Raw genomic sequence first — 25,143 nt, 5'->3', positions numbered from 1 at the left:
CATCCAGTTGCCATACTTCTAAAGTAACTTCAGCATCTCAGTCTCATCACTAACTTTTCTCTCTTAGAGTTATGTCATTGGTTGGCTCAAAATGACTGACTGACTGAGTTAGGTTTTACGCCGCTTTTAGCAATATTCCAGCAATGTCCCCAGCAGGGGACACCAGAAATGGGCTTCACATATTGTACCCATGTGGGGATTCAAACCCGGGTCTTCGGCGTGACGAGCCAACGCTTTTACCACTAGGCTATCCCACCGCCTCAGCTCAACATGAAGATCTGGTAACTGCTGGATTGGGTTAGTTTGTTGTTTCACGCCACACACAGGCATGTCCCAACTACATAGCGGTGGTCTGTAAATAATCGAATCTGGACCAGACAAACCAGTGATCAACAGCATGAGCATCGATCTACACATTTGGGATACGATGACATGTATCAGTCAGTTCAGTGAGTCGGACCATCTAATCCCCTTAGTCGCCTCTTTTGACTAGCATTGGTTCCTGAAAATCAATTCTAAGCCGGCTCTTCTCAGGGGAGACAAGCATGGGTTGCTGAAGACCAATTCTAAGCCAGATCTTCACGGGTAGCTGGATCAGAAGTGAGTGAGTTTAGTTTTATGCCACACTCAGCAATATTCCAGCTATATGGTGGCGGTGTGTAAATAATCCAGTCTGGACCAGACAAACCAGTGATTAACAGCATGAGCATCGATCTGCGCAATTGGGAACCGATGATATGTGTCAACCAAGTCAGCAAGCATGGGTTACTGAAGGTTCATTCTAACCCAGACCTTCACAGGTGAGGTGGTGAAATTGGAATATTTCGCTCATATGACGACGCGCATGCATGTGTATGTGTATGTGCGCTGCTTGTTCAGCCAAGAGATCAGGAGGTACCAAACCAAGGGCACCAAGTTAGTGACTTAAAATTTGGCAATATTTCAGCCATATCTTGACACCAAGAACAAGGGGAGCCTGACGTCAGGACAGTGTACTTGGGATGCAAGTGAGACATTTCAAAGCGGCGAGGTCCACATATTTAGCATGCTTTTCCTGAATCTTGCCAATCACGTTGCTGTCAAAAGGGACAGAAAATCCAAAGACATAAAGAATAATAATTATTATTAGAGCTGTATTAACAGTATTTCTGTCATATCAGAAATATTTGAACAGTAATTCCAATCGAAACACACTGCCTTAAATTACAAACTCCTGAATACCATGCTGGTGACTCATCCTCAACACACTGCTCACAGTTACTTTAATTCGTGAGTGATATTTCTTGATAGACGATGACATCCTTCCTAGTCACTCAGAGATCAACAAAGAAATAGACCAATTTGTAGAAAATTTTATTGTCTTTATTCATAAAATTATATTGGAAGATCAGATCAGATATACTGGCATTTTCCGAATTTTATCTACATTTGTTTCTAGTCTACAGCTACTGAGATAGGTCTATAAGCTTAATGAATCGTAGACAATGCAATGAAGCATTATACTGCCATGGGACAACAAACTCTCGAGAAAAAAACACACAGCTTTATTTTCCTCAGTTATTTGCATTTGCTGGTAGTAACTGGACTAACCAAATTCTACCAACAAAATGCATACAAATTTCAAAAAATATTTCCCCCATTTTGACGCGTTTCAAAATTTATTAATTGCAATAAAAAAATAATAACACTTTGTAAAAAAATTCTTGTACTTAAATTTTAATTTTTCTCAAGTAGACAAAATGCAGGGACACAAGCACGTGTTGATCGGAAAAATGTAAACGGTTAAATGTTTGGGTTTCCAAAAAGACTACAATGAACTAAAAATATGCCAATGGAATTAATTCTTCAAGAAAATGTGTCCCAAGCTTAAAGTAAGACAAGCACAAACAGCCGCTACGAGGGATGGCTGCTAGGAACAGCGCCCTCTATGCATAGTCCTCACCTTCCATGAATACTTACAAAACATTATCAAACATTTCAATTTCAACAAAACATATCAAGCACCGACTGCAGATGCTGTTTTGAAAGTTGTATAAAAGAAACATGCACGTCGGTTGTATTACAGATGACGAGAGAGAAAAACAGTGTCTATCCACGTAGACGTCCAGTAGAACTGCACACAAAGTAATTGGTCAATAAGAATGAGGATGAATACGGATGCACCATTGCCTGAGCGTTTCCACGTTGTTCTCCCAAACTCCATCAAACGGCAACACATCCTGACACAAACCTAATCACATCTCTTAGAGCAGAATGATCTAAGTACATCGAGCGAATGAAGGTCCTTCGAGTGGGAAGTGTTGCCACAAAGCAGTCAATGCTGATTGTCAGAAAGCCTTTTGGATTAAAAGCCATGTGGGAAATTGCCAGTGCTAATGGATGAACGTAATTATGATTGATTAATGAAAGTACATTACAAAATGCAGTAATAATGTTTCTTTCTCACCGATGCTAAAATCTCTCCTGTTATGATGTGAAGAAATGCAATACATGAAATCCGTCTGTCAAAAATACTGCCTTCCTCTGTTTCAAATCTGTAAGAAAGCTTGGCAATGACCATATATCAAAAAATAATTGTATTCAAGTGAACAAGTTCATTTGCAGACGTTCATCTGAAACCATCTTTGATCCGACCTCCACAAAGAGGAAATGACCTTTGATATATGCAAAGTTACGACTACACCTGCATCGACGCTACACACGTTCAGGTACGTTGAAATCTGGGTGAACATACAGAAGTGCAAAGTTGCTATCTTTGGCTTAAAAACTTTCTTTGACAAAATGCGAGTAAAACTTCATGACAATGAAATCCTGAACACCTACCCTCCATCTTGGCGTCCACCTCACGCAGACAAGATACATAAGTAAGTAGTGATCATGCTACACCTCACTGTAATATCTTAAAATACAAAATGACCCCTTCTCGAAGAAAGGTGCTTGTTGTAGATATTACTTATGTATAATCTCTGACCCAGGCTGCTCTGCACATGAAATGACACCTACCGGAAGCCAACCGCCTTGAAACCTTAGAGGCCATAATCATGAAAAGGTTCAATGTTCAATACACTCAACACAATTTTTCGGACGTGATTTGTGACAATACGAAGCTTCACACTCGGGTCTTCTAGACAGGTCATTTCCAAACCTGTGAAGCGACTACACACAAATCCTACATGATTTTATCAATTAGATTTTAAAATCAGTTAAGTTGTCAAATTGCCCTTTGTTTAAACAGACACAAATCTCTACATTCTAAAGTTTTGGGTAGAAAAGACAATTGCTCTCAGCAAGTCTTGGAGTCTGGTTTTGCACTTGGCTGAGATTGCGTCTGTTGCTATGGTAACACATTGGCTACCATTCTTCGTTCCTCTGAATTGTTCAATTTCAGTCCCTGTTTCATCAGCACTCTCAAGATGCAGTAATGATCTCAGCTGCTTCTCTCATCTCAAATGCCCTTGTTCGTCAGGGCCTGATCCAAGAATAAAGTAACAGCATAATCTATTTCCTTTTGAGCTCAACTTCTGAAAATCCAGCTCGGTTGTTCCACAAATGAACCCTTTCCGGTGCGGTCAAGCACTTTTGTTTAGTTTTACAGCACGGTTTGTAAAAATAGGGTTAATGGACGACCTCAGAGCTTTCTGCTTTGGCCATGTGATTGCCAGCTTCAGCAAGAGTGCTGTGAGCGGTCGTGTGGGCGGTACTTAGTGGGACGACGGAGTGGGTGTCGGTTGTCGAGTGGACACCCATGGCTGCTGCTGCGGCGGCGGCAGGGTTAAATGCAGGGTAGCCAGCACCGTTCATACTGTCGGGGTAACCAGTTGGCGGGAAGGGGTAGCGCACACTACCAGGATCTGGAAGCAAGCAAAATAACTTTAGTACAGGGTTTACTGAAAATGTTGTAAGAAGTAACAAACTCGGCTGGCGAGTGAGTGAGTGACACATTGGGGTATCGAACCGGGTCCTAGGGCGTGACAAGGGAATGCTTTAACCACTAGGCTTCCACACCGCCCTGACTTGGTTGGTAAGGCTCAATTATCAGATTGATCAATAGTAGATCATGATGTCAATTAATGAGGTGAGGTGAGGTGAGGTGAGGTGAGGTGTTTTGGTATGATGCGGTCGGGGGATCAAACCCGTAACCTTCCGCCAATTAATGAAAAAGGTGCAAAGCTATGAATTTCACTTTTCTTGACAGTTTTTCTTTCCTCAATATTTTGCTTCTCAAGGCTGCACAAATACTTCACAAATCATTTGGCAAAGAAAACCAGTGGTTGATGGCTTGATCAGTCCATTAAGTATGAATACATCACTGACCATGTGACCTTGAATCAGTGTCACACGATCATGTGATCCTCATTCAGCATCACACATGATCATGTGATCCTCATTCAGTGTCACACATGATCATGTGATCCTCATTTTATGTCACACACTGTCATGTGATCCTCATTCAGTGTCACATGTCATGTGATCCTCATTTAGTGTCACACACTGTCATGTGATCCTCATTCAGTGTCACATGATCATGTGATCCTCATTTCAGTGTCACATGATCATGTGATCCTCATTTAGTGTCACACTGTCATGTGATCCTCAGTGTCACACACTGTCATGTGATCCTCATTCAGGGTCACACGTGATCAGATGATCCTCATTCACACAATTATATGATCCTCATTCAATTGACTCGACAAACATCAGGTACATATCATGCAGTGGAATCTCCAAACTGGGACTTTCATTTCACTAGTTACATACTTGTTTCAGGATCAGGCTACTCGTGAAGATCTGGGTTAGAATTGATCTTCAGTAACTCATGCTTGTCGTAAGAGGCAACTAACGGGATCGTGTGGTCAGGCTCACTAATTTGGTTGACACATGTCATAGGTTCCCCATTGCGTGGGTCGATGCTCATGCTGTTGATCACTGGATTGTCTGGTCCAGACTTGATTATTTACAGACCGCCGGCATATAGCTGGAATATTGCTAAGTGCGGCGTAAAACTAAACTCACTCACTCACTCAGGTTCAGGGAGGCGAACACTCACTGGGTGTGGGGGTGAAATACTCCTTGTTAACACAGTTCCTTAAGCTATCAGGTATTCGGCCTAGGATAGCTCTCCTGATCTCGCCAGCCGCCATCTCCCTGAGCTCAGTCACACTTTGTTCGCTGTAGAAGGAAGCATGGGGGGTGCAGATGAGGTTGGGGGCGTCCTTGAGAGGGCCACCTGGGAACAAAGGGAGATAACTCAGTAAGATTTAACATGCTGGCATGGGAAAGAAATGAATGCAGCAATTCCTCAGATTTAATAACAACAAAACCTTTGTTTGTCTCCATCACACACGGTTCCCATGAGGGAATTGAACCCATGATTTAGGTGTGGCGAGTGAATGCTTTAACCACTAGACTACCCAAAAATATATGAAAGAAGACGTGGTCATGGCAGTCTACAGTACAGACATACACTTGACTTTTAACAAGAAAAAATTGTGTCCAGGGACTCGGATGCCCCCGCTGACATTCATAAGACATATAAAGATCAATAATTGAACAAAATTAACGAACAAGTTCAATAAACATCTATGCATCTATGACATGCACATCTTTCGAGTCTCAATGAAACACATGGATAAGCTTAATCAATTCTGGTGAGCAGTTTTTGTGGAGAAGTGGATAGACTTAATCCCCTATTTCACTATCATCAGAGACAAATTCAGGAAAATTTATCTAAGTTCAAAATTCTCTAAACATACCAAAAATTATAAAATACGAAAACAAAATATGAGATGCACACCTTTAGAGTCTCTATAAAAGACATATGTAAGCTAAATGAGTTTTGTGCAGTGGTTTTTGAGGAGAAGTGGATAAAGTACACCCCCTGTTGTATGGGACGAACTGGATGAATAGAGCCAATTCAAGTTCAAACATCTGTAGAAGTGACAAAATTAAGAAATTGGATGAACAATGAAAGTCCCAATGAAAAGTCCCAATGAAAGACACATACAAGGCCAATTCTGTTGAGCAGCTTTTGTGGAGAAGTTAATAGACTTCATCCCCTACAACACTATATTCAGAGAGAAATTCAACAAAATTTATGCAAGTTTAAACGGCATTAAAATTGGAAAAATAAATAAAATACAAAATCAAAATATGAGATGCACACCTTTAGAGTCCCTATAAAGCACATGTGTAATCTAAATGAATTCCATAAAGTAGTTTTTGAGGAGAAGTGGATAACGTACACCCCCTGTTGGATGGAACGAACAGACTGAATAGAACAAAATTCAACTAAGTTCACACATCTGTAAAAGTGACAAAATTAAGAAATTGGATGAACAAGGTATGAGATGCACACCTTTAGAGTTCCAATGAAACACACGTAGAAGCTCAATCAATTCTGTTGAGCAGCTTTTGTGGAGAAGTGGATAGACTTCACCCCCTACAACACTATATTCAGAGAGAAATTCAACAAAATTTATCTAAGTTCAAACGGCATTAAAATTGGAAAAATAAATAAAATACAAAATCAAAATATGAGATGCACACCTTTAGACTCCCTATAAAGCACATGTGTAATCTAAATGAATTCCATAAAGTAGTTTTTGAGGAGAAGTGGATAACGCACACCCCCTGTTGGATGGAACGAACACTGGCTGAATAGAACGAGATTCAACTAAGTTCAAACATCTGTAAAAGTGACAAAATTAAGAAATTGCATAAAAAATTATGAAATCCACACCTTTAGAGTCCCTACAAAAGACATGTAGAAGTTCAATCAATTCTGTTGAGCAGTTTTTGTGGAGAAGTGGATAGACTTCATCCCCTATTACACTATCATCATAGAGAAATTCAGCAAAATGTACCTAAGTTCAAATGTCTCTAAACTTACAACAAAAAACAATAAAATAAAAAAACAAAATATGAGATGCACACCATTAGAGTCCCAAGAAAGCCCATGTATAAGTTCATTGAATTCCACAGAGCGGTTATGGTGGAGAAGTGGATAGAATACATTCCCTGTTTCGTACGGACGGACGGACACTGAGGGTAACCCTATATGCCCCTGCCATATATAGCGGGGCATAAAATGCTCACAGGGTTTTACACAACCCACAAATGTGCATCCAGTACGCATCAGTTTAGAATGGACGCAGAAACCCCAAAATACTTTATCCCAGGAGACACGAAAATACCGAGAGCGTACATACAGAGCAACGAGAGTAGATCTGTGCGTTATTTCACGTCATGGCCACTGATTCATGTTATATTTGGGTGTGACTCTAATACTGTCACAGATACTGTTTTTGAACTCTTACTATCAATGGCTAAATTCTTTGTATATACCACACATTGATGGTTTTAAGAAAGTGTGTTCTATGGAGAAAAATTAGTTTCTCAATCAGAAATAAAATCAACAAGAAGACAAATTCATCAATATCCCCCGCAATGGCAAAATACTCTTCATGATTATGTCTAAGAGTTATGATTATGTCAAATATTTAGGTGTGTATATAGAAAAGTGGAAGGAGAGTATTGAAAGGTTTTTAAAGTTCTGCTCCAGAAAGGAGCACTATCACCAATTTCAGGCTAAGTCAAACTTGTTGCCATGGAAACCCCAAAAATATTTTATTTAGAATTCCAAAACTACCAAAAGGCACAAGTACACTACCAGATCTATCTATGTGCCAAGTTTGGTGAAGAAATAGTGAACCGTTTTAGAGTTCAGCTCCGGAAAAGAGCACTACCACAATTTCAGGCTAAGTCAAACTTGTTGCCATGGAAATGCCAAAAATATTTTATTCAGAATTCAAAAACTACCAAAAGGCACCAGTACACTACCAGATCTATCTATGTGCCAAGTTTGGTGAAGAAATAGCGACCAGTTTTAGAGTTCTGCTCAGGAAAAGAGCACTACCACAATTTCAGGCTAAGTCAAACTTGTTGCCATGGAAATGCCAAAAGTATTTTATTCAATATTCCAATGTACCAAAAGGCACCAGTACACCACCAGATCTATCTATGTGCCAAGTTTGGTGAAGAAATATTGAACCGTTTTAGAGTTCTGCTCTGGAAAAGAGCACTACCACCAATTTCAGTCTAAGTCGAACTTGTTGCCATGGAAACGCCAAAAATATTTTATTCAGAATTCCAAAACTACCAAAAGGCACCAGTACACCACCAGATCTATCTATGTGCCAAGTTTGGTAAAGAAACATTGAAGGGTTCTAGAGTTATGCTCCGGAAAAGACAAATGTGCACGGACTGACGGACGCACGGACGGAGTCCATTTTAATACCCCCCGCAAAACGCTTTGCGGGGATAATTTTACACAAAGTGGGCATACTATCATCCAATGTTCAGTTAGGCTAGAGGTCCAAGTGAAAAGCAGGCACATAGTAAAAGCTGGCAGTTTATTTTAAACTCGCAACAGTATGAGTATGAATGTGAGTGTTAATGAGATTCCTTTTTCCTTAGAAAATGTCAGACTGTCTACCAGTAAGAATTCATACCTTTCAAATGAGAGTCACCCTTACCCATGATCCTCAATCATGTAACAGGGACTTTCAGACAACAAAAACATTGAATTTAAAAAAAAAATATTTTTTGATCTGAATGTACAGTACACTACACTACACCATGTCAATACCATACAGGACCCTTATGTTATTGACAAGGACCCGTAAAATTGTATTGACAGGGTCCCCTGGATTCCCACATTTGTAGGTCAAGGTAAAACACTGATGTCAGTGCATGTAGTTTCTTATTAGATGCCACTTTCACAGTGCCTTAATACAAAAAAGACAAACAAAACAAAAACAAAAACAAAACAAAAAAACAACCCAAAATAATAATTTGAACAATACATTTCACTTAATATACCAATAGTCGCTGACTCACTTAGGGAATTCAGCGGTTCATTTTCGTGGACGTCAAGCGCACATGCACGTATCCTCCCATCCTTCAAGGCCGAGGCTAGAGCGTGCTCATCAACAAGGCCTCCGCGAGCTGTGTTGATTAGAAATGCACCTGCAACATACCAAAGTCACAAAATATATCACCTGCTACATACCTCATCAGGTACATCATACACATGCTTTAAACAGAATTATATTTATATGGTGAGTCACCTGAAACTAGGAGGAAAGGCCTCAGAGTGAGTGAGTGAGCATGGTTTTTATAAGTACTGTTTGGGCAATATCTATCCCTGCAATATCTAGGAAGGGGACACCAGAATGGGCTTCACACACTGTTCCAACTAACAGCCAAACAAACCGAGATTCAAACCCCATGACCATAAGTTTCTGGTATATCTGCTCAAGCCCCTTTAATCTATTTTGGTACTGGAGATGTATGTATATTTTGGGTAAATTTTAGATAAACATGAAGCTTCTCAGGAGAATTTTTCAGTATTTCTGAAACCCAGCAGTTTGGTCTCTTTCAGAACATTATGTCATTCAATTGTTTCTGGCATCATGGTATTCCGAAGTGTCTTCATTGCTTTCCCAACAATGCCAGCATTCTCTGGCACTGAAGGTCAAAATATGGCTGCCATACAACCAACAATGACTAGTTATACGGCATATTTCACAAAAGCAGAAGAAAAAATTCAATATTTAACCCAGATTGTCATCTTCAATATATTCTCAAAACTAATGAAATCAATCCTTTGCCAGAAAAGTGCAATGACTTACTCAATTTCAATTGTGACTATTTTGAGTTTAAAGTGTCAGAAATACATCAAAATTTAATTTCAAAATTTAAATAAGAGAAATAATCTAATACAGTTCTCAGGCAACACTTCAGCAAAGCATCACAACATAGTCATTTAATTATTCATTTCGAATCCATTTTGTTTTTAAAACCATGATTAGGATCTGTTTGATATTTACCAAGTTTTGTTGATATATCTACCAAGTTTTTGCCAAAATTGCAAATAGCAAAAAATATTGTTTCATAATCTACCAAGGTTCTTGAAGTTCTGAGTTGCTCGGAAAGCGAAGCCCAACCCTCACTTTTGGGATTAAGTCCGAATCGTTTCCATGGAAACCGGAAATCTGCAAATAGCAAAAGCAATCTGTTTGATATATTACAAGTTTTTTTGAAAAAATAGACTAAGTCCAAAATGTTTCCAATCCTTATGGAAACCGAGAAAAATAAAATGACAATTATCTGCAAATAGCAAAAGGCACCACCTTAGGTTATTTTGACATATCTACCAATTTTGGTTGAAAAATATCGAACGGTCTTTGAGTTATGCTCCGGAAACGAAGCCCACCCCTCACTTTTGGGACTAAGTCCGAATTGTTTCCATGGAAACCGGGAAAAATAAAAATGCCAAAAATCTGTAAATAGCAAAAGGCACCACTTTAGGATCTGTTTGATATATCTACCAAGTTTTGTTGAAAAATATTGAATGGTTCTTGAGTTATGCTCCGGAAACGAAGCCCACCCTTCTTTAAGACTAAGTCCAAAACGTTTCCATGGAAAACAAGAAAAATAAAAATGACAATTATCTGTAAATAGCAAAAGGCACCACCTTAGGTTATGTTTGACATATCTACCAATTTTGGTTAAAAAATATCGAACGGTCTTTGAGTTATGGTCCGGAAACAAAATGATTACGGACGGACGGACGGACAGACGGACGAGGCGACGACTATATCCCACCGCATTACATGCCGGTGGGATAATAATTTGAACAATACATTTCACTTAAATATACTAATAGTTGCTGACTCACTTAGGGAATTCAGCGGTTCATTTTCGTGGACGTCAAGCGCACATGCACGTATCCTCCCATCCTTCAAGGCCGAGGCTAGAGCGTGCTCATCAACAAGGCCTCCGCGAGCTGTGTTGATTAGAAATGCACCTGCAACATACCAAAGTCACAAAATATATCACCTGCTACATACCCCATCAGGTACATCATACATATGCTTTAAACAGAATTATATTTATATGGTGAGTCACCTGAAACTAGGAGGAAAGGCCTCAGAGAGAGTGAGTGAGCATGGTTTTTATAAATACAGTCAAATCCCGATGAGTCGAATCGCTGGGAACCAAGTAATAAATTCGACTTATCCATGTATTCGAGACATAGGTATGTCTATCAGGGTAGAAAAAAAGATGATCCAGTCCTAATTCCTCGGCCTAAGCATTTGTTTATCTAATGATTTCCATATCACTAATAGGGGCACCTTATCAGTTCCAGTCTGATTAGCACAGACAGTGATTTCCGTAAAATGGCGGAAAGGTGTGAGCCGCGCTTGTTTGTTAATTGGATCAGTTTGCTACACCAATCAACTTCTCATTGACTGACTTCGGCTTATGTATACAAGATTGCTGTTGTTTGAATCTCATGGGACCAAATTTCCTTTTCGAGTCATCGTGTGTATTTATGAGACGAATTCGTGTAACCGGTATTCAAATGATGACAACTATTACAGGGAACGGTCGGGACTGACAGGGACTTCGAGTTATGCATAATATTCGAGACACCGGCATTCGACTCATCGGGATTTGACTGTACTGTTTGGGCAATATCCCTGCAATATCTAGGAAAGGGACACCAGAATGGGCTTCACACACTGTTCCAACTAACAGCCAAACAAACCAAGATTCAAACCCCATGACCATAGGTTTCTGGTATATCTGCTCAAGCCCCTTTAATCTATTTTGGTACTGGAGATGTATGTATATTTTTGGTAAATTTTACATAATCATGCAGCTTCTCAGCATAATTTTTCAGTATTTCTGAATCCAGCAGTTTTGTCTCTTCCGGAACATTATGTCATTCAATTGTTTCCGGCATCATGGTATTCCGAAGTGTCTTCATTGCTTTCCCAACAATGCCAGCATTCTCTGGCACTGAAGGTCAAAATATGGCTGCCATACAACCAACAATGACTAGTTATACGGCATATTTCACAAAAGCAGAAGAAAAAATTCAATATTTAACCCAGATTGTCATCTTCAATATATTCTAATGAAATCAATCCTTTGCCAGAAAAGTGCAATGACTCACTCAATTTCAATTGTGACTATTTTGAGTTTAAAGTGTCAGAAATATATCAAAATTTAATTTCAAAATTTAAATAAGAGAAATAATCTAATACAGTTCTCAGGCAACACTTCAGCAAAGCATCACAACATAGTCATTTAATTATTCATTTCCGAATCCATTTTGTTTTTAAAACCATGATCTTGAAGAACTCTTTTACTAAGAAAGCGGAACACAGCTCAGATTTCACCAAGTTGCCTGATAACCAAATGTCTTATTTTTCAATCTTGTTCAGCAAACTTGATATTTTGACACAATTTCCGAACAAAAATGACAATGGGTAGTTCTACAGATACACCCCTACTGGCTTTGAGTTACAACTTATCGGTCCAAGATGAAAAGCCCAGTGCCACATTTGGATCTTTTCTCCCAAGACAAGTAAGTTGTCGATCCTAGCCAGTGGTGGCATAATCCTTAAGGCCAGTTCAAACATATTCTTGTTTTACGTGACCATTTTTAAAACTGGATTTGAGTGGAGGTTGGGCTTTTCTTTTTGAGTTAAATTCTATTTTTTATGTTTAGTAAAGGTGTATCTTTAGCGGTAGAATGAGTTTAGTTTTACACTGCTTGTAACAATATTCCAGCAATATCACGGCAGGGTACACCAGAAATGGCTTCACACATTGTACCCATGTGGGGAATCGAACCTGTATCTTCAGCGTGACGAGCCGACGCCTTAACCATTAGGCTACCCCGCCGTCCCATTATATCTTAAGTAAACCAGAGCCGTGTAAGATGTCACCCCAAAGGCCATGCTCCGTAGATAGAAAACGACACTTTGAATTAAATGGGTTTGCAAAAAAGATGGAATCGGTTCCAAAACTGAAACTAATATAACTCGTTGACAAAAAAGTTTGGACTCTGGTACAAAAACAACAGCAGAGTTACAAAACTATACCTAAACTATAAGGAAAGGCCATTTATAAGCATGGTTGTGTGAAACAAGAGAATAGTTTGAAGTGGCCTAGATCCCTGAGTTTTATGTTGTAATAACGGGTTTAGATACCTTCATACTTACCAGGCCTCATTTGCTTTATGGTATAGTCATTTATCAGGTGATGGTTGTGTTCATTGAGGTTGCAGTGTAGTGATACGCAGTCACTTTGGAAAAGTAGTTCCTGCAATGTGTATACACGCGTAATGCCTGCAAGAAAATAAAAGGACCTTTGTTACTTCACAGAAAAAGAACATTTGTTTCATTTCTTGAATTTTTCAGTTTTTCTTCTCTGTGAAAATGACAGTGAATGAATTTGGCTGGCCCAACAACCAGTGGGGGCAGGTCTAGGCAATACATATTACACTGTCACTTAAAAGCGTCCTAAAATACATATAGTGTCACATACCAGCCATGCAGACAATCAAACCCTGTCTGTGACAAGCAAACACCTTCACCACTATGCTACCTCATATTCAAGTTAATGTTATGTGTTTCCTTTTTAGGTTTCTTACCCAGGGATTTTTCTATACCATCTGCGAGGTAGGGGTCATAGAAAATAACATTAAACCCAAACACTTTGGCTCGTATTGCGACCGCAGTTCCAACCCGACCTGAAACATAATAAAAAGTTGTCAACAGGCTAGAGACGGAAACACTTTTTGTCAGACATTTTCAACACAACTTATTCATCTCTGCAATACTTGCACTAATAACACCTATATTCTTTAATTTGCATATGCAGATGATGATGATGATGATGATGGAGGGAGGAGTGAGTGCGTGAGTGAGTGAGTGAGTGAGTGAGGTTTTAAGCCGCTTTTAGCAATATTCCCACTATATCACGGCTGGGGACATCAGAAATGGGCTTCACACATTGTACCCATGTGGGGAATCAAACCCGGGTCTTTGGTGTCAAGATTTAACACTTTGACCACTAGGCTACCCCATCTCCAGTTGAGGAGAAAAGAAGAAGGATGCAACAAGTACTGCCCATTTAATGGTCATTCTACGTATGAGTGTAGACATTAACATGAAGTCAAATAATGACATCATCTGCCAGAGCTGGGTTTCATACACATCCTTTGAATATCAGTACATGATAATCCTCAGCATGAAATACTTGGCCAGATTATTCATCATGTAAGTTTACAGACTTTTTGTTTAATAAATAATAACCTCTGACTGAGTAGGTGGACAGGAATGATGCACTTTGCCATGATTCAATGCCCTTGGATACCAAATCAAATACATATAAAAACAGAGCTACAGATAACTTTTTGGGTCACTGAGTTATGTACTCACTTGTGTTCATCTCAATTGGGTATCCTAATTTTCCTTTGAGTAACCAAATAAATTGTAACCACCTCACTCAAACTGATCAACTCAAATGGGTATTTTGCCATTTTCCATTAATTGTAAAAATATAATAAAGTTTAAATGTTGGTTTACGTGTTTGTTATTTGTATTTGATCTGTAATATGAGAAACAGTAAGAAAACTGCAAGTTGCCAAGTTCATGTGCGGAAATAGAATCTCTCAATATACATCAGTAATTTGATCTGTGGTTGGTAATCTCTATCACATTTTTGTGTTTACACATGTAAGACCAAATGCATTGAGTATTTACAAAGTTCAAGCGTACTTGCACGCAAGACTTAACAGGAATTGAGTTTTCCCATAAATATTTGCGTAATTTACGCAGATACGCAGCTTATCTGTACCTCTGAAAAAATATTTCACATTTATCTCAACACTCAGTCATATGTGATGACTACATTTACATGAAGTGTCATCAATGTCAGGTCACTAAAACTATCCAACAATTAAATTTCTTACCTAGACCCACAATTCCTAGTGTGTCACCACGGATACGAGCTGACCCCTGGGCTGCATCACGTAACTGTTCAGGGCCATTTATTTTCTTGCCCTCTTTGACCATATTAGCGAGCCAGTAAGTCCGTCTGTATAAGTTCAGTATTAAACACATAGTAGAATCTGCTACCTCTTCCACACCATAGCCTGGTACGTTGCACACAGCAATACCTGCAGCACAAGATCGTTAAGGTGTAAAAGGTATGCATAGCAGTAGGGCTGCACTGAATACATACACAAGGCAAATATGATGTTTTATGATTACACAGTAACCTATACGAATATATTTTCATGAATGTCTTATGTTTAATATCTGGAAATTAAAATAAAACATGTCATGTAATTGCTTACAGTGAAACATTCAAAAGCTGAAAATCATTAATGTCGCTTACACCTAGTGACAACGCTGTGAGGGGCTACTGCAAAATGACACACGTTACGCTACTGCGAGTCTTGGATATGTTCTATTTTGCATATCTCACTTAGATAAACAGCCAACTCCAAGTAAACACACTCTTAGAACTATTCATTAATTTTTCTATTCAAGTGGCCATGAATATTAATTGATTTCATGAAGGGATGCGGTTTGATTCACCAAACTCGTAACATGACTAGTATGCAGGGCCTATTCTGTAACCTGAGAAGATGGGAACTCCCATACTTTGATACACAATTCAGCCGACGACGGAGCTGTGACTTTTACAAAATGAAGAGATTATAATACTGCAAAAAAGCATTTTCGTTACCTCAAGGCTTACACAATATCCATCCTAATGTGAACTTTGCTAACATTATTTACCTTTTTCCACTGAATTATATTTTGGGATATTTCACAAAAACATCAAAGTCTCTTTTTTTTCCTCATAAAAACATGCACAAACTGTCAATAAAATAAAAATATATTCATGGCTTTGATGTCAGTTTGTGTGGTCTGAAAATCTTTAATCATTTTGTCCAGGAAGCACAGTTTTCCTAGCCATAAAATCTGGTTTTTTTCTTAACAGATTTTTATGGCATGAAAATCAATTTTTAAAATGAATTTAACCTGCTTATCCTGATATCTTGAACAAAGTTCTTTTTGTTGTTCTATTAATGGGCCACAAGCTCCTTATTATCACAGTCATATTATCCATGGAAAATTTCAAACTCATAAAGATTGAAGTTGATGTTTTTTTAATTCTGTTGAATATTCTGGTTGTAAGAGGGCTGAAGAAATGTCAGATTTTGCTATCAAGTACAAAGCCACACGATACAGCAGGCATGGAAGTTAGCACAGATTACCGTCAATATCACAAACTATTGATTTCTCAAAGAGCCAAAGTTGAAACCTCGAACAAAAGCTTATCGAAATTCGCATTAAACTCACACAATGGGAACAAGAAGAAATACACAAGCATAATGATTTACTATCACAGAAAATGAATCCAGTAAAATTGATAAAGAATGCAATAAAATAAATATTTTAGTACTTAAACGTGATGAAAAGAAAAATCAATTCTGCTCACCCATTTCTCCAGCAGCTTTGACGTCTATATTATCATAACCACTACCGATTCGCACTATCACACGTAAACTTTTGAATTTTTCAAGATCCTCTTTAGTAAGCGTGATGGTATGCCACATCAGAGCTCCAACCGCTTCGTTTAGTACCTGCAATGTGCACATAAATAAGAATAACAACCAGGGTTGATTATCGATATAGATCATGACGAACGATAATCAGTAGCTGAATATCGATCAGTTGTCAATAAATATGGAAGAAGTAACTTTGGGCAAAAATGACCAAACAACTGAAAGAAATCATCATGTTTTGCAATACTGACATATTCATCCAAAAGCAAAACAGCATCCGGAACATAATTAGCAATATTCCAGCAACATCATGGCAGGGGACACCAGAAATGGGCTTCACACACTGTACTCATGTTGGGAATTGATCCCGGGTCTTCGGCATAACGAGCAAATTTTTAACCACTAGGCTACCCCACTGCCCCCAAAAAGCTGAAGTAAGGCAGGTATCAGATGTTTCTCAATTCGGTGAACTCAAGAGCATAGGAAGAGCAGCAAAAAAAAAATAAATAAATACATCAACCAATCAATAACATTTCCAGGAATGACCTGGGACACAATGCCTTGATTTAAGTTAGTTTTTAATTTCTGGACAACATGAAGCAATGGATTTCTCTACACAGACTCTTAATGACTAATTAAACTATAATGCCAACAAATTTAGTTGGCATCATATTTCAGAGATAAATACACATGTAACAGAAACATTTACATTTCAGATTAATTTACACATAAGTGTATCAAGAAAATGACATATTACACGCGGCTAGAACATTGAGGAGAATCTGTTGTATATTCCACATAATGAGTGTGGAATTGTATTAACACACATTAAAAAAGTCTTTATATTTCACCTAAATCTCACCAGCTCACTGAATAAACCATGGAGCTTCAAAAATATTCCTTTCAAACAAGTGTTACCATGGTGGCCATTTTGAAATTTTCAACACTTTATAACTACTAGATTGAAAGACAACCTCTCATAAACAGTATGAATTTTAAAAAAAAAACACATCCAAAGGTTTCCATGGTTACAGAGAAAGAAGTTTTCAAAACTTCTGATGCAGCAGCAATTTGAATTGTTGACAGGACAATTTACATAATTGTAGCCCCGCAGCAAATGTCCATAAAATTCCAAGATTGGACAAAAGACTTGCCAAGTCATAGCATTAAAGTAATAACTGTTGTTATTGCTTTGTAGAGATTTTCATTTCAATGACTTAAAAAGGAGACTTTTAGTTATCCATTTTTTTTGCATTGAATGAAATATCAAAATACCACAGACCTTCAGAAAATAAGGACTTATTAAGAAATTCCAAATTCACAGCAAAAACTGCCGTTCTTATTTACCTGCAAATTAATATTTGATAAAAACTGAACATAAACATTTTTTATTACTTGCCATTAAGACACTTTTATTTCAAAAATAAAAGGTAAGTGGTCAAAATAACAAAACTATACATCTTAATGATATCTAGTTAGGTGGAGAAAGAATAGTTAGGAGCAAAAAATCTAAACCAACTTGGAGCTTTGGGTTTCTTTCAATGCAAGAGTTACCTCCCTTCCCATATCAATCCGTTTTGTTTTTTTTTTTCTATGCAAAAATTTGTTTAAGCTTAATGCTCTTTTGAAATTATGAATTTACATTTGTGAAATTTTTGTTTGACATAGCAATACCAAAAATATAGATCAGCATTTATATGAATATGAATAACTACATTACACTCTGACACCTTGAAATGAGGATTTTTCTTGACTGCAACAAATGTCAAATATCCATGAATTGGAATTATATGTCGCGGGTTCGATCCCCGACCGCGTCATACCAAAAGACGTTGGTACTTGTTTGGCCCTGCCTGGCGCTCGGCATTAATGGGTACAACAAGGACTGGTCGGCTCGGAGTCAGTATAATGTGTCTGAGTGGGGTCTTCACTGCGGCATGGTATCTCAGTGGGCTAGCACTATAAAACCAGCTTAAGTCTGGGCTAGTACAAGCAGCCGCACATACATATACACACGCATGCACGTTGTCATATCAGCGAAATATTCTCAAGCACGACGTTAAACCCAATTTCACCTCACCTCACTAACAAGCCATACCCTATATTTCAACAATAAATGGAAACCAATGAATACTACGTTTTAATGCTTAGTTTCATGTATAATACATTCCCAATAGCATTGTTACTTCTGAACATAAGAAAGTAGTAAATTTTAAGTAAAAGAACAACATGCCTACAGTTAGTAATAAATTCTCGATAAATCCCTTAACACAGTGAGTGAGTGACTTCAGTTTTACGCCACATTCAGTAATATTCTAGCCATAGCACGGGCCTCACACATTGTGCCCATGTGGGGAATCGAACCCAGGTCTTCAGTATGACCAGCTAACGCCTTAACCACTAGGCTATCCCACCGTCCCATCTTAACACAGACTGACCCAATCCACAATCACCTTCAGAGCCACAAGTTCTGTCATTTATAGCTATTTAGGTTTAACCTAACACTTCTGTTCAAAGAAAATTGTAAGAACATTTCCAATGACATTACACCATTCTCGATCATCTATTATCACCTCTCTGATCTAATACGCTGGACCGATTTGTACTTCTACCTTTGTTTTGAGCCTGGTGCAATAGATATTTATGCAAAAAATGGACAAATTATAGTAATCAACAGGGCTCGATTTAGTGCTTTGTTACTTGCACTGTTTCATCCAAAAACTACAAAGTTACTACAACCTAGTTATTAGTCTAAATTGCACAAGGTGCAAGTCAATTTTTGATAAATAAAACAAAAACAAATCTAACATTATAAGCATAATTATGTCAGCTCATTTTCCTTCAAAACTTTCATTACATATTGCAATAAAAGCATCTTTTAGAGTTTTATCTTAGGTTGCATCTAAAAGTTGGTTGCCATCTCTTAAATCGAGCCCTGATCAAATTCTCCATTTCTTAGTAACAGAAACAGGTTTTTTTTTTTTAGACAACTTGACTTCAGTTGTTGCCACAATTCAGCTGGAAAGTCTTGTATGATGAGAACTTTGTAGCCCAGTCCTAGTCAACAACATAATAATAGCAAGCTTGGACAGAGCAATCTTTCAAATGTTGGCCAACACCCAACTTTGTTCAGAAGAAGCATTTTGATTGGCTGTCAATTTCAAGGTTACATTGAAAGAAGTTGTCCCGAGAGACACAACAGCTTCTGTTGCAAATGTGTTCAGGGTATATAATATAAAACATATGACATGATGACTGAGCAATTCAGGGAGAGCAATATGACGTCACCAACCTTTTCATGTATTTCTGTAGTAGACTGTGCATCACAAAAGGCGACTGTTGCGACGTCTTTGAGGATGGGCATCTCGATGGAACAGTCTCTACCGTCCAGGAGTGCTACCAAGGGACGGGGGTGCATCGGCCCGTTAGGGATTGGTCCACGGATCGACACTGGAACAACGCAAATGTGGGTTAGGGATAAGACGGTTTGGTATTTCATTTATAATCATAGCAGGTGATCCCCAAAACCGAGATAAAATAAGTTAGTGAGTGAGTATGGTTTTATGCCACTTATAAGAGGAAACCCCGACAGTAGGAATCCCTTGCGTTGCCATGCAACGATATGCGTCACTATTTTTCGATTGGCTAAAAACTACACTGTTCCTATTTATATCCAGTCGGACCTGACATTTCGCGCATCACACGGTCGCTCAGTTATTTCTCACACGTCTTCAAATACAAATGCATGGTTGGAAATAGTGATCGATGAATCATCCAGACAAACCACATCACCAACTCGCTCACTCAAAAACATGTCAGCACTCCTTCAAAATTCTTAGTACACCTCCACTTGCAATATGATGTGTAAGTACACTCGCACCCCCAAAAGTTATCTGGAGCCCTGGGTAAGGGTCCTTGGATTGGTTTTACAGACAGGTCTTTAAGGTAATCTGAATGATATGGCTGTGTCACTGAAGTGTTGCAGTTGTCCAACACCTCCCATGATGCTAAAATACTTAATACCTCATTCATCAGGTTCTCTTTGAAAACAGATCCAGAAATGCTAAAATACTATGATTCCATAACTTGGCTGCACTACCTGATTTGAGGTGTTCTTTGACTACAGACCTTTCCATAACGCTCAATGGCACCCTAGAAGGCTGTAAAACCACATTTCGGAAGTGTTTAATAAGCTGACAGAGCAAAGGTCAAGACAGATGAAAGGGTGAAATTGAATGTCAAAACTTAAATCTATATTCCCATATACCACAGCTTTTATCAAGCTGTTCTCAGATAACAAACTATCTTTCGTCCGTTGGTCGGAGACATTCAGGAAGGACTAGAGACATTTCCTTGTGAACCACAGGCACCATTTTCAGGTAAATGGAACTAGCAGTTACTGTTTACAAACTAGTGAAAATATAGGCTGATTTCTAACCTGGGCCTTGACAGAATCTCTAAACCCAGGAACAAAATCTCTAAACCCCTGAATGGAATTTCAAAACCCTGAATCAAATTTCAAAACCCTGGAACCAAATCTCTAAACCTTGGAACCAAATCTCTAAACCCTCGAACGGAATTTCAAAACCCTGAACCAAATCCCTAAATCCGGGAACCAAATCTCTAAACCCTGAAATGGACTATTTCCAACAGAGAAGTACTCACTGGTGGGAGTGTCTATTCGTGGCTTCTTGATCGGCTGTACAGGCCGCCTTTTTTCCATGAGCTGGATAGGGACACCTTGATTAAAGTGTATATCCCACGATGACTCCTGACCGCGAATCCTGCAAGGTGGGCTGATACCGAGTGGGAAAATATTTGTCTCAATCTGAAAAGAAAACAGAGAAATATATTCCAAGTAATTCTACCAAATCAATCTTACGACAATGAGAATCAAGGGAAACACTGTTTCTGGAAAACATATTTTGATAAACAAAAAGGGATATGGCAAAATATATTTGTATTTACAATCAGTTCATATTAGCAACAATCTAAAATGAACTTTTAAACTCAATATAGTTTGCAGCTAGTGACATTTTCATTATAACAAGATGATAAACTCAGTTATGAAACCTGACAATCCCTCAATCACATGACCTTTCTGATCAACCAATCAGCAGTTAGCTTTCTCAATTCTCCTTTCAAGGGAGCAAAACCTTCAGATCTGTTTACGTGATTCTCACAATACAGATATAAGTATATGCAAAAAAGCTGCTCTATTACATCGCTGTGGAAACTTAATAAATCTTGTTGTTCATGTGGATCAGTTCTGAATGTAAATGTTACGTGCCTCATCAATTACTTTGTGCAAATTTCATACACAGTCTTGCTTCTGAGCTACCCATGAAGAATTGGTCGGTAACAACCCATGCTTGTCGTAAGAGGTGACAAATCGGGTGGTCAGACTTGCTGACTTAGTTGACATGTCATCTAAGGCTGTAACGATTCACTTGCATATTCGATTAATCGAACCGTAGCCCTTCATTAATTCAATTCGTTAATCGTGGTCACCAGAACCGAATATTAACAAATATTTTTTTAAGGGAGCACGTTTTACTTGAACCCTTGTGTACTTTTGGAAAGAGAGATATGCAAAAATGGAAAATGTACTAGCCTTGCAGTAGCGTAAGTCATGTTAGTTTGCCAGGGCCGCACATGGTACTGTCAACTATAACTATTACATACCAAATTTGAGTGTCATGAGATCACTGGTTATGGCTGTGACAAATCAAAACTGTCAATATGGGCATTCCATATTGTACATCAATCATTTAGCTACAATATTGTATTCGTGAATAATTATTCGTATTCGTTACCCAATATTCATGATATGTATCATATTTGCCACGTAGTGTATTCGTTGCACCCCCTAATGTCATCACATCTCATCGATGCTCACGCTGTTGATTACTGGATTGGCTGGTCCAGACACGAATATTTACATAATATTTGGTATTTTTGGGCTTGTTTGATCTTTGTGTGTTTCCATAACGCCACACTGAGAAGTTTTCCAGCTATATGACAGAGTCTGTATATAACTGACTAAACAATCCAGTGATCAATATCATTAGCATCGATCTACGCAATTGGGATACGATGACGTGTCAACGAAGTCAGCAAACCTGACCACCTGATCTTCTTACAACAAGCATGGGAGACCAATTCTAACCCGGATCTTCACAGGTTGGTATCACATTAAAATATTTTATTCATTAATTTGATTAGAAATACTTTTATCAATTTGACGTCTGCTGACATAAACCAGTATTTCCTAGTTGGATCTGGACCCGCTTATCAATAACACGAAGTTTTAACGATTTCAAGACATACATGCATTCAATGCAGTTTTCAAAGAATAGCTAAATTTGGATAGAAAGGTATTTTGGGAGCAAGAAATGAAAGATAGATAAACTATGACAGTTCTAAACGGGCATCATCATTGGAGTTTTGTTTCCTCATGAATTAGTCAAATATTTTTTCATAAGTTATATTTACATACCCAGTGTGGTCATGAACATAATCAAACAACAATAGTCTTTTCAAATTCAGATAACATTTTTCTTTTATAAGGAAATCAAACTAAATAAATAAAGATGTGACTAAATGTTTGCAAGCCAGTAGTGTAAACATAGATAGTCTCATCAGTTCATGATGAAACTAAACTGGTTTGTCAGTCAACATAAACTTACTGGCCCTTCTTTGAATTTCTTTATATTACGAGCAGTGTGTTGCTGAGCGATGAGCAAAATGCTGTAAAATACATGTATAAGAGAACTGTGCATGGTTCAACCATCACTTATACATTGGTCAAGTATCATGTTCCGACTGTTCATACCTTTAACTTTTCCCCATTTTGTCCGTTTTATAAGACCCAGACCCCCACAACATTCCATCCGTACTATGGCATCCTGTAAACAAGAGTCATCAGAAGATGACATATCCCCCCGGCCCCCATATCTTTGAAAGAACAAATCATCTGACAGTTACTTAAAGTCCAGCTTGATTTTAGACTAAGTGCAAATCGTTTCCATGGAAATCATGAAAAAAATACATGACAAAAATCTGCAAATAGCAAAAGGCACCACTTTGGGATCTGCCTCACATATCTGCCAAGTTTTGCTGAAAGATATTAAGAAGTTTTCAAGCAGTTCGAAACAAAACCTACCCCTCCCTTTTGAGACTAAGTCCAAATTGTTTCCATGGAAACTGAGAAAATAATAAATCACAAATATCTGCAAATAGCAAAAGGCACCACTTTGGCATCTGCCTCACATATCTGCCAAGTTTTGCTGAAAGATATTAAGAAGTTTTCCAGTTGTGCTCTGGAAACGAAACCCATCCCTTCCTTTTTGAGACTAAGTCCGAATCATTTCCATGGAAACCGAGAAAATAATAAATCACAAATATCTGCAAATAGCAAAAGGCACCACTTCAAGATCTGCCTCACATATCTGCCAAGTTTTGCTGAAAGATATAGAGAGGTTTTTGAGTTGTGCTCCGGAAACGAAGCCCACCCCTCACTTTTGGGATTAAGTCCGAATCGTTTCCATGGAAACCGGGGGAAAAATAAAAATGCCAAAAATCTGCAAATAGCAAAAGGCACAACTTTAGGATCTGTTTGATATATCTACCAAGTTTTGTTGAAAAATATTGAATGGTTCTTGAGTTATGCTCCGGAAACGAAGCCCACCCTTCTTTAAGACTAAGTCCAAAACGTTTCCATGGAAACCGAGAAAAATAAAAATGACAATTATCTGTAAATAGCAAAAGGCACCACCTTAGGTTATGTTTGACATATCTACCAATTTTGGTTAAAAAAATATCAAACGGTCTTTGAGTTATGGTCCGGAAACAAAATGATTACGGACGGACGGACGGACAGACGGACGAGGCGATGACTATATCCCACCGCATTATATGCCGGTGGGATAATAATTTAGTCTGGGCCAGACAAAACAGTGACATATTTAAGGAATGATCCACTCCGCTGAAGGACAGACTCTACATGAACAGTCACCAAGCCTGACTGCCTGATCCCTTAATATTGGTTGCAAAGGACTATTGGACCCAGAATCCCAACGGGGACAGTAACATCAACACACATCATCATTCCACGTCAACAGACACCTGCGATGATGTGATATGCAGTTCAACTTTGATGTTCAAGATTATTGCATTCATGTGGCACTGTGCATGCACCGACCCATGAAGATCAGGGTTAGAATTGATCTTCAGTAACCTATGCTTGTCGTAAGAAGAGGCGACCAACGGGATCGGGTGGTCAGGCTCACTGACTCGGTTGACATTGTATCCCAATTGCATAGGTCGATGCTCATAGAGTCATACGGTTGATCACGGAATTGTCTGGTCCTGACTTGATTACTTTCAGACCGCCACCATATAGCTGGAATATTGCTGAAAGCAGCGTAAAATTAAATCCACTCGCTACACGTTGGTCAAATTTCATCAGAAGCCTGTAAATTCAACCTCAGCTTAAAAGTTTTTCGTTTGTCTTGTGAGATCAACTACTAATTGTAGGGCTTACTAAAATGATCAATAATCAGAAATATCATAGGCTGCTTCTAAATTATGTTCTGACATGCTGTTTGTTTATAAATCGATACATAAACATGTCACCCCGAAGCAGTGACATGAAATATATTGATTTAGTCCACTTTTTTTTTGGATCTTAAGCTACTTTG

The 25,143-nt window shown here is 38.4% G+C and overlaps 1 protein-coding gene across 2 annotated transcripts in view; it reads right to left on the bottom strand.

Moving 5' to 3' along the window:
• Positions 1-1,336: 1,336 nt before the first annotated feature.
• Positions 1,337-25,143, bottom strand: part of LOC124261156 (C-terminal-binding protein-like) — a 45,490-nt gene continuing 21,683 nt past the window's right edge. The window contains exons 3-11 of one of the 2 annotated variants that reach the window (XM_046695484.1): positions 21,107-21,269; positions 19,734-19,891; positions 16,375-16,519; positions 14,834-15,040; positions 13,511-13,609; positions 13,068-13,205; positions 10,742-10,870; positions 5,048-5,227; positions 1,337-3,851 (exon numbers count right to left, since the gene is read on the bottom strand). In XM_046695484.1, coding sequence (XP_046551440.1) covers positions 3,616-3,851; positions 5,048-5,227; positions 10,742-10,870; positions 13,068-13,205; positions 13,511-13,609; positions 14,834-15,040; positions 16,375-16,519; positions 19,734-19,891; positions 21,107-21,164 — 1,350 coding nt within the window. In that variant the 5' untranslated portion in view covers positions 21,165-21,269 and the 3' untranslated portion in view covers positions 1,337-3,615. The remainder of the gene's footprint in view (positions 3,852-5,047; positions 5,228-10,741; positions 10,871-13,067; positions 13,206-13,510; positions 13,610-14,833; positions 15,041-16,374; positions 16,520-19,733; positions 19,892-21,106; positions 21,270-25,143) is intronic. The other variant, XM_046695485.1, reaches the window with a different exon arrangement.

Source organism: Haliotis rubra, unplaced genomic scaffold (assembly GCF_003918875.1).
Source record: "Haliotis rubra isolate DU_JTF1 unplaced genomic scaffold, ASM391887v1 Scf79, whole genome shotgun sequence".
Taxonomy (NCBI): domain Eukaryota; kingdom Metazoa; phylum Mollusca; class Gastropoda; order Lepetellida; family Haliotidae; genus Haliotis; species Haliotis rubra.
The sequence above is the reverse complement of the archived record's forward strand: the minus strand, read 5'-3'. Positions and strand labels throughout refer to the sequence as shown.